Source organism: Mchenga conophoros, linkage group LG12 (assembly GCF_057382185.1).
Source record: "Mchenga conophoros isolate Kocher_MC1m ecotype Shallow Benthic linkage group LG12, M_conophoros_male_GT1.1, whole genome shotgun sequence".
NCBI lineage: Eukaryota > Metazoa > Chordata > Actinopteri > Cichliformes > Cichlidae > Mchenga > Mchenga conophoros.
Genome location: NC_140537.1, coordinates 31,756,699 through 31,766,433, shown reverse-complemented (window position 1 = coordinate 31,766,433; position 9,735 = coordinate 31,756,699). Strand labels below are relative to the sequence as shown.

General features: G+C 40.9%; 2 protein-coding genes across 2 annotated transcripts; both read right to left on the bottom strand.

The window, feature by feature from the left end:
• Positions 1–246: 246 nt before the first annotated feature.
• LOC146562974 (transmembrane protein 17A) lies at positions 247–2,299 on the bottom strand. The gene is made up of 4 exons (XM_085293179.1): positions 2,013–2,299; positions 1,637–1,743; positions 1,137–1,250; positions 247–891 (listed from the first exon to the last, which is right to left on the bottom strand). The coding sequence occupies exons 1-4, from the start codon at positions 2,137–2,139 to the stop codon at positions 571–573; spliced, it is 669 nt and encodes a 222-aa protein (XP_085149305.1). The 5' UTR covers positions 2,140–2,299; the 3' UTR covers positions 247–570.
• A 251-nt stretch (positions 2,300–2,550) lies between these two features.
• selenoe (selenoprotein e) lies at positions 2,551–4,368 on the bottom strand. The gene is made up of 4 exons (XM_085293180.1): positions 4,207–4,368; positions 3,904–3,980; positions 3,562–3,640; positions 2,551–2,862 (listed from the first exon to the last, which is right to left on the bottom strand). The coding sequence occupies exons 1-4, from the start codon at positions 4,312–4,314 to the stop codon at positions 2,719–2,721; spliced, it is 408 nt and encodes a 135-aa protein (XP_085149306.1). The 5' UTR covers positions 4,315–4,368; the 3' UTR covers positions 2,551–2,718.
• Positions 4,369–9,735: the final 5,367 nt, after the last annotated feature.

The following is a 9,735-nucleotide window of genomic DNA, read 5'->3' as shown; positions in this document are numbered from 1 at the left end:
TAAGAAAGGAAAGGAAAAAAAGGAAACACTATAATACTGATGAAAGCAGCCACAAGCACTGTACTGCCTTGTATTTCTGATCTAATTTTATTGTTTGATAGTGTGTTTTACCTTACTCCCCTGTAAATGTGTCACTCCATGACAGTTTGGCTGACGTGGCATCAAGTTTTGACATTGAGGCTTGGGCTAAAATGTTGTTTTTCATCTTTTAAAAACATCAGTAAATGTCAGAATGTGGCATCAGAGTTAGTATGTGATTTTTATTTTATTTTTCAAAGGTCTGTCATTTTATACACCATCAAAAGCCATACAGAAAGATCTAGAGCACCCAAATTTCAGCACAACAGTGGCCTAAAAAGTTCTGAATTCTATGCAGTCATAATAAACGCAGACCCGCAGAGCAGAGTTTTACAAAATAGGTGGTTTCTAAATGCTTTCTTTTAAATAATAAATGAATGCTCACACTCATGCTTTGGCAGCTGTTGAAGATTTTCTGGAAAGTTTCAAATATGTGGTTCCTACAACACTAGATTTGATACCTATGTTATTAGGAAAGGATGGATGTTTGCTTTAATTGTAGATATCCTGGGTGGCTGACACTGGCAGCACACTGCGGTGATAAGAAAGCCCATATACTGGGCTCATCCCTGTGTGGTGGAAGCTGTCCACCTTGCCAAGCTGCCGCAGATGGAAGAGCAGGGTGAGCTTTCGGGTCATGGTTCTAAGTGCCAAGAAGGAGGCCAGGATCTGGGCGAGCAGGAAGAGGAGATAGAGGGAGTGGACAGCTCTCTCCAGAGGCAGGATGATAATTCCTTCATCGGTCAGGAAGAACAGCAGCACTGGCAGCTGGAACATGAAAGACAGGAGCCAGAAGGCTGCCAGCTCTGGCACCTGATGACAGGGAGGAAAAGAGAGAAAATTTGGGTTGGCATGCACAAACGATGAAAAGATGCAGCAGTCATCCATCAAGTGCTCTGGTTGAATCCACATGAAAGCAAAGACACACATTCACTAAAACTCAGTAGGCACTTGTAGCCACAAGCAGGTAGAAAACTCCGCAGTTTCCTCCTCTGTGTTTTTTCAGGGTTCATAAAAGAGCTTCATGTAGTTCAGTGCAAGATATAAATTTGAAATACCTTTTCTTTGAGGTTGCCAGTGTAGCCCAGATAAAGTCGAACCACTTCGATGACCGTTAGTAGGATCATCCCAGTAATGAGCAGAGCTTGATAGTACCCAGGAAGATAGTAGAACTGGCAAAAGTGAAGGGCTGTAATTAATGAGCATGATCAAGGAGTGTGTGTGTGTGTGTGTGTGTGTGTGTGTGTGTGTGTGTGTGTGTGTGTGTGTGTGTACACACAGGCATGTTAGATTTTTATGTAAACTTTTTTTTCAAAATATTGATGAAACAAGTTTTATTTTTCAAAAAGACAGTGGATGTTGAGTTCACTGCTTGTGCCTCTTCTGAGTTTATGTGAGGAGGCTTAGTGTTCATTTTGAAGACACCACTAGATGGAGCCAAAGTCAAACGTTTTCGAATTGATACACTGGGCTTAGTAAATAGATTCGGTTCATCAAAACCTGAACTGTTGACTTCAAGAGGAATACTTCTATTCTCTTGTGTGTGTTTGGCACTAACCTTTACTTCCAGCATGAACACAGCTGAAAACCACCAACAAGGAAAATAAAACATATTGAAATACAGGAGCATTTGAAGGGGGAGGTGAGAAACCAGCTCGTTGACCACTGCAAGACAAATAACAGTGCACAAAACATTAAGTTGAAAAACTGAAGTGAAATTTGACCAAACGAAGAAAAACCTTTAATAGCTGACGTTACAACAGATCTAAAAAGAAGCAATCTGCGCACTGTGATTTACTTGAGAATTAAGTCATAAGATGTCTTGTCCAATCTCTGATCTCTGCCTTTACATTCTCCAGTACGAGATAGCATTGTGCTGTATAGTAAACATATTAAACTAAAGTTCCAAACAGTCTTTGGAAGCACAAACTAACCAGATGCATCCTCTTGCTCCCTGGTGAAGTCACTGTCTGCTGTCCTGTTGTTTGTGAACACAGAACCTCCCATAGACACCAGACCCAGCGGCAGGTTTTCGGGAACAGGCGAGTAAAACACAGGCATTGTTGACAGAGGTGGTGATCATGACAGAGCCAAGGAGTCAGGAGGTTTACAGTTCCAAAAATATGTTTTCAGTATCTGTTGCTCATTTTTGTCTTAAGTTAATCAATCGCACAATACCAGGCTAGAAGAGATACAAGTGGACACATAAAGGCACATGCTGGCAGACGCTACTGCTAATCTGATTATTGTGAAGGAGGCGGGCTGAAGATTAGCCTGAAACAGTTGCATGCTTACTTGAAGTTAGTGTCCATCTATGATGATAATTTGATTTTCTAATTAGGGAATTCAGCAGATACTTAAACTTTATAGAGATAAAGTTGCACGTACTCTTTGCAGTATGTTTGAAAATTCTACATTCTTTGTACACATATTTAAAGCGAAGGTTCACTCTGGCAGGTTTTGGTGTATTTTATAGTCTTTTTATTTAAATTCTGCAGATAAACACAATGACATAAGACTCTGCTCAATGCACCCGGCCAGCGAGTCATCAGAGTGGTGCCTGGCTTATTTTGGCCTTTGGGCCTCACTCGTCATTATTGTGACCATGGTGCAGAGACAGAGTTTGGCCACAAGGTGTCATCACAGCTCGTCCCTGGGGGCGCGCAGGGGAAAATGCTGAAACTCCTCTGGCACCTCTTCCCCTTTCTTGGACCTCTTGTAGAAGCCAAGTGAGTCTAACAAGCTGCTGATCTCGTCTGCCTTCATTTTCTTCACAGAAACAGTCTGATCCACAGACACATACACATACACAGGAGGGCAGACATGTTTGGTTCACAACGTGGTTAAAGGCAGTAATGCTTGTATATTAGCTGTATATGTAGATATAACATGATTTACTAAACCCCTGTTTTTACTTGGAAGTGTTTAGCCACTACAGATTTAGAGGATCCAGCTATTTTTTTGTTTCTCCTTACCTAAAGTCAAATTATAATCTCCCAGAGAAGCCACATTAGAAAAACTTTAGCCTCTAAACGAAGCTTTAGATGGAAAATTTAAAAGGCTTTACTCAAGAAAGCAGTAATACCTGGCTTTTTTTCGATGTAGGCCAGCATTAAGAAAATTCATTTTTATTGGTTTTAATGGAGAGGCTAATTGGGCAATAACTGCAACAGGGGTTTTCTACCCTGGAAAAATAAATGACATGTGAGAAGTGCTTTCAAGGCACACAATTTTCAAAGTCACATCAACTCTCCTGTCTCGGTACAAAAAATATTGCTCCATTCTCAGAATCCCCAAGTTCATATACTGTATGTATTTTTTTTTAACTCTCATTCAAGTACATCCTCTTTCTTGGTATCTGACAGATGATCTGATATCACATGAAGTAATATCGAAACTTTCCCACATGAATCCTGTTTGACATCTCTTGATAAGCTCCATCACAAGGCAGCGGAATAAAAGGTCCCTGTACTCACTTCTCACCTTAACAATCTCATCCTTTTCATTGTAGAATATCAGACGGGGTTTCTTCTCTTCCGATGAATCATATTCCAAGTTGTGGCTACACAGGAAAAAGCAGATCAAGGAAAACAGGTAGGGGGGGTTGTGAAGAACAAGGCATATCCATCTGTTTCGCTATTTTTAGGCTCACTTAACATGATTTTTTTACTTGGAATGCTCACAGAGCTGGCACTGAACTTGGCAGCTTGCTAGGAATACTGTTTTGTTTACAAAAGAGGTCATGAGAAAATCAGTAGTGATTTTTGTGGAAAGCTCACAGCTTAGCAAAGAATCCTGAGGAACATGAAAACAATACAAGGATACTATAAAGCCATTCGCTCCATGAGAAAATGATAGAGCTCAGGCATTTTCTTTATGCTTCATCCGACCACACTGGGAGCCTGCAGGGATGACAAGAGACATTTGTTAAAACAGCATGACAAAGAGGAGTGTACATATCTCATTCTTTATGTAATCAAAGGTGACAAAAAAGGTGTCACATTACAGCAGAAAATAAACTGCAGCACAAGACCTATCCATCACCATGCACACTATTTCCTCACTTGTTTTTTGAATATTATGTGTAGATTTCATTTTTCACTTCACAGGAGTTTGCTCTATACTTACCAGCAGTTTAGCTCTGGCTATAATGAGCTTTTCTTCACCTACTGTGTCATTGTTAGCTTCGGATAGCCTAAGAGCGAGGGTAAGAGTAAGCACCAAGAAGGTCCACATTTTTACTAGATGGCAAAATCTTTAGCTCCTTTTTCTGAGTTGAAGCACTGATAAGTGACCCTTTAATACTCTTGGACAGTTTTTTCAGGGTGGACAAGACCATGGCCACCTCTGTAGGGGAGCAATGCACACCTGGGCTGAGCTGTTAATCTCACTTTTGTGATTTTCTGTCATAGATTGTGTGTTAGTATAAGAATTAGGCTGGTAGCTTACCAAGTAGGTAACCACCACATACTTATTCAGCAACAGAGTTAGCTGTTAGGGTGTTTTTCTATATGTCAAAGGGGCCCCCAGGTTTATATTTTATAGTTTCTTCCAGATCAGATGTCATTGGGGGAACACAGAACATCTGCACTCTTATCAGTTTTTCCCATGCAGTAAACTTGCAGGTGGTTAATGGTCACAGAGAACCACATGTTACTACCGACTCACTCCCCCAATACAGCTAAACTGGTTCATGACTAAAAACTTCATGAAACCATCTGCCATCGCAGGAATAAGAACATGACAATGTTAGCCTATGATCACATTCACATCTATGGGCAATTTCAAATAACTGATAACCCCAACTTGCACTTCTTTGACTTGTAAGAGAAAAAAAACCCACCGAAACACACAGAAAGTCCTCCACATGTCACATTTTTTCCAAGTACTGTAGCTTTATAATTACATTTACATAGAAGACGACTATAACTGCTAATACAGTAAAATATTAGAAAGATCACTGAGTGTACAGAACATTTCAATGCCAAATATTGAGTATATTTGCTACAGATACAGTACAACTTTTTGCACTATTTGGGGGCAGCAGCAAAAATTCTGAGACTGACAAAGCATCCATCCATTCAATCTGATGTGTAAAAGGTTTCACAATGCAACTGTCTATGCATAGGTTCAAACGACACAGAGAAAAATTCTAATTTACAGCATGTAAAAGAAGTATTGAAAACATCACCAATTTTCTGAGTAAATATATTTCTAAAGCTGCTATTGGCATGAAGTTCTCATCGACTGTCATTAACAACCCATCAAATCCACACATGCAAAGAAATCAAATCATAGATGTCTAGAAATTATGTCTAATAATGAGAAAAGACGCAGGGAAAACATATTGAATACATTTACTGAAATGTATTTCATACTTTGTACAAAAGCCTTTGTTGGTGATGACAGCTTCCTGTAAGAAGAAGCTACATTGTTTGCCTACTGTATATGAAGCTGCATTGCTCAGGTGTGACACTGGCCCATTCTTTCACACAAAAACAGTCTGCATGGGATTTGGTAATGTGTTCAATGCTCATTATACCTGCTGTATATGCAGTTTTAGCCACTTTGGGATTGTATGGAGTCTTAATACATCCTTTTATCTGTGACAGGCAGAGTAGCTGCCTTACCCTACTTCCAGTCATTGTACTAAGCTAAACTATCACCGTTCAGTTCTGGAGCTTTACTGCACAGACATGACGGTGTTAGGGATCTTCACATGTAACTCTCACCAAAAAAGCTATTAAGTATATTTTCTAAAACATCGGACTAATCCATTAAGTCTCAGCGATATCCTTTTATTCCGCATTGTTTAGGACTTTGAACAGAATGTTTCTCTTGACACACATTTCTTAAGTCATATTTTGTAAATCCTGCAGTTATGTAGTTGAACAAAACACTAGCTCTATTCTGATCCATGAAAGCAGTATATGGCTTGTTCCCACTGTTTTTTCATTCTGACTTTCCCTTTTCTAACTTTCTTTCTATGCAATGTTTAATTCCATTGTGCTCTCTCAATGAAATCAGGCCTTGTGACAGCATAGCACATTTGCACTGTGTCAACACCCTGGGGGGAAGAAAACATCTCGGCCCTCCAAGTTTACTCTACTGCTTTGTATTGTGCAAAACTCCAATTCATTAGGTCACCATAAGAGGGCGGTAACACCCACATGTACACTTCCTGGCAGTTTGGCGGGTAACGTGTACTTCCAAATCCTAGCCACAGACAATTATGTTTCCAACAAAAATAAACCATTCCTGCCTGGAATGCTGAAGCGAAAACCATCTTTCTGTCTCTGTCTTTTCCAGACACAGAGCGTTGCAGCTCAGAGTCTTGCGCTCTGCATGTACTGTTTGGGATTATGTGTCAAACGGCAATAAAACAGTCCTCTTTTTTAACAGGGTTTCCTCCCCTTGGCAGCTGTTGTAAATCTACAGGCTTGTACACTTGCAGCAGTTTTACGTCTGCATCTTTGTATCGTACTGTTCCAGGTCTCTCTTTCACAATGAAAGTTGGACCCAAAAGAAGTGAATGAGAAATAAGAATTTTGAGAAAAAGGATGGCTTACATGAAAAAGAGAGAGAGAGAGAAAAGCACACAATGAGCGGTGGGGGTGGGGAGAGCTTGCCGAGGCTGACTCCTCAGTCTATACGTGTGGATGCATACCATATGTGTTCACAATCAGCATGTTTCAGCTTACATCACATGGTGCATGCCAAAAGGGGGCTGTTGTTATTATTACTCTGCTGACAAAGGGGAAATACAGTCATTAATAACTGGAAGGTTATGGAGCTTAGACGGGAGATGATGAAAACATTTACAAAGTTCGCACTGAGCAACTTTTTCCAGTAGGAGTTTTAAAAATTGCAACACTAGCAGCTGTTAAAAGATCAAAAGCTACAACACCTCACTGCAATCCTCCCTCCTTCAGAGAGCTTGTTATAAAGATACACACTTCCTTTTTCTCCAAAGCACCGGATGCTGCCTACCAGCCGGCAACCAACAATTACTCTGTGTGTCTGTTCTCTTATGATGTGGACAATTATTTGTGGGTGTTTGTGAGAAATGTTTGACTCTTGTGTCTCCTCTGTGCTCCAATGCTAATATCTATAAGTATGTTCAAGAATAAGCAAAGTAGATGGTTAAAAATGTATCTTGATTAAGTTCTAAACGTTCAGCTCTGTCTTTTCTTGCTCTCTCTCTCTCTCTCTCTCTGTGTGTGTGTGTGTGTGTGTGTGTGTGTGTGTGTGTGTGTGTGTGTGTGTGTGTGTGTGTGTGTGTGCGCGCGTGCGCTTATCTGTCTGGTGCCGTGGGGCAGCTGCTGCAAAGTCTGATGTCTGCCTGCCTGCTGTGCTCGAGTCAGCTTATAAAAGAGAGGCAGCATTGAAGGAAGTGAAGGAGGATGTGGAGGACTTTTAAAAAGATTATAATGCTAATGAGTGTGCTCCACTTCAAACATACAATAACCTTGCTGTACAGTAGCATCAAATAGTTTGGCAGAACTTGCTCACCACGATGCTTCTGTCATTACCGCTGGGCAGCTTAACACAACTTAAAGGTTCAATTTAAAAACTATAAGAGGGAATTAGGAAATAAAAACAGGAGAACCTAGGGAAATGTCTATGCGTGACAGTAACTGTAAGCAAATTTACGGCTCAAGGGAGTCACCGAGTTTGATTTAGCTTGTGGTTTAGCTTGAACCTACGACCTAAAATAAGTGGCTCCAATTTTCTTCACGCAAGGAGGCCACAAAAGGCTGTGCGAAGCTGCCGGCCTTGGCAGAGAATCTATCTTGTACAGGCATGAAATACAAGGACGGTTCTTGGAGCTTGTTCGCTGCGTGATGGTGAAAGTGAAATAGGATGGCTGCTTTTCAGTAAGAGCTTCTTTTTGAGTATTTAATACCTGATTAATTGTTTACAAGTTGACAATGACTGTTTTGAACAATGTACACTCTCTGTGTAGATAAATGCTTTTATTCAAGTAAATTGAATTAAACTTTCAAGGATGTTTACTGAGCGGTTCAACTTTAATATACTTTTAATAAGACATTTTGAATAAAAATGCTCTGCAAATGAACATTTTAAATAAAACAGTGCAGTATTTAGAATTGTAAATACATGCAGCTGTAACCCTCAAAATTCTGCTTCACTGCAGAGGTAATATAAAACAATATTAAAAATATATAAAATACAAAGGCCATAAAGAGAAGTGATTACTTACTGCATAATATTACTTTTCAAGCACACAAAACTTTAATGTGAGATTCAATAGTGTTTTCTGTTTTTATAAAGTCCATCCATCAATCTTCATCCGCTTTATCCGGGGCCAGGTCGTGGGGTTCAGCAGCCTAAGCAGAGAAGCCCAGACCTCTCTCTCCCCAGCCACCTCCTCCAGCTTATCCGGGGGAACACCAAGGCGTTCCCAGGCCAGCCGAGCGATATAATCTCTCCAGCGTGTCCTGGGTCTGCCCCGGGGCCTCCTCCCGGTGGGACATGCCCGGAACACCGACCCCAGGAGGCACCCAGTAGGCATCCTTGTCAGATGCCCAAACCACCTCAGCTGGCTCCTTTCAATGTGGAGGAGCAGCGGCTCTACTCTGAGCCCCTCCCAGATAACCGAACCTCTCACCCTATCTCTAAGGGAGAGGCCAGCCACCCTTCGGAGGGAGCTCATTTCCGCCGTTCGTTCTTTCGGTCACTACCCACAGCTCGTGGCCATAGGTGAGGGTAGGGACATAGATCGACCGGTAAATTGAGAGCTTCGCTTTTACACTCAGCTCCCTCTTCACCACGACAAACCGGTGCAGCGTCTACATCACTGCAGCCGTCGCACCAATCCGTCTGTCGATCTCCGGCTCCCTTCTCCCATCACTCGCGAACAAGACCCCAAGGTACTTGAACTCCTCCACTCCTTTTTATAAAGTCTCATTTTTTATTTTTACATAAACTAACTAGTGAAGTCTGGATGTGGTGATAGATTATAGCCTCAGCAAAGCCAGGGTAACTGTTTTGTATGTTTTCAAGTAAAGGACGGATACGATCGTGCCTTTAATCTTCACATCTAACTCAGAAAAGGTTAAAGCATAATAAGCATGTTTAGCAGAAAGCTGAACTACTTCCCTAAGTAGCCACCATGACGTCACCCATTTCTGGAGCAGATTGGCATTGTGGGCATTGCCCTATTTTGCATTCCACTGATTTATTTATTTTTCCATTAGATAGACTTGGCTGTATTTGGACATGAAGAAGAAACTGTGAGCAACACTTGAAACGTGACTGGGGGAACATATGTCTCTCCTCTGAAGAAGACAGCTAGTACACTCACTGGAAGGAGTGACCTTAGCTAATGACATCTTATTGACATGTGGGGAAAATTACTTACAATTTCATGAAGCAGTTGACTGGGACTATTGAATGGGAGTCTATTTGAAATGGTGGCATTGCACTTCAAGGCATTTCCATAATTGCTTCACTTAGCTGACTTGGTTACATCATTTATGAGCGCTCTGTCACCAAATCGCTATCCCATTATTTATACCTAAAACAGTGTTTATAATTTTTTTTAACTTATAAACTATACACTTATACAGCTAAATTAGCATCTGCCTCATTTGTTTCTTAAATTAGAAACAGTTTTGCTTTTTTCTTCACTCC

Coding starts and splice junctions, on each gene's coding strand:
- LOC146562974 (XM_085293179.1), bottom strand. CDS start 2,139: ATGCCTGTGTTTTACTCGCCTGTTCCCGAAAACCTGCCGCTGGGTCTG. Junction 1,251..1,636: donor TGTTCATGCTGGAAGTAAAG/GTTAGTGCCAAA, acceptor CACTTTTGCCAG/TTCTACTATCTTCCTGGGTA. Junction 892..1,136: donor CTGGCAACCTCAAAGAAAAG/GTATTTCAAATT, acceptor CCCTGTCATCAG/GTGCCAGAGCTGGCAGCCTT.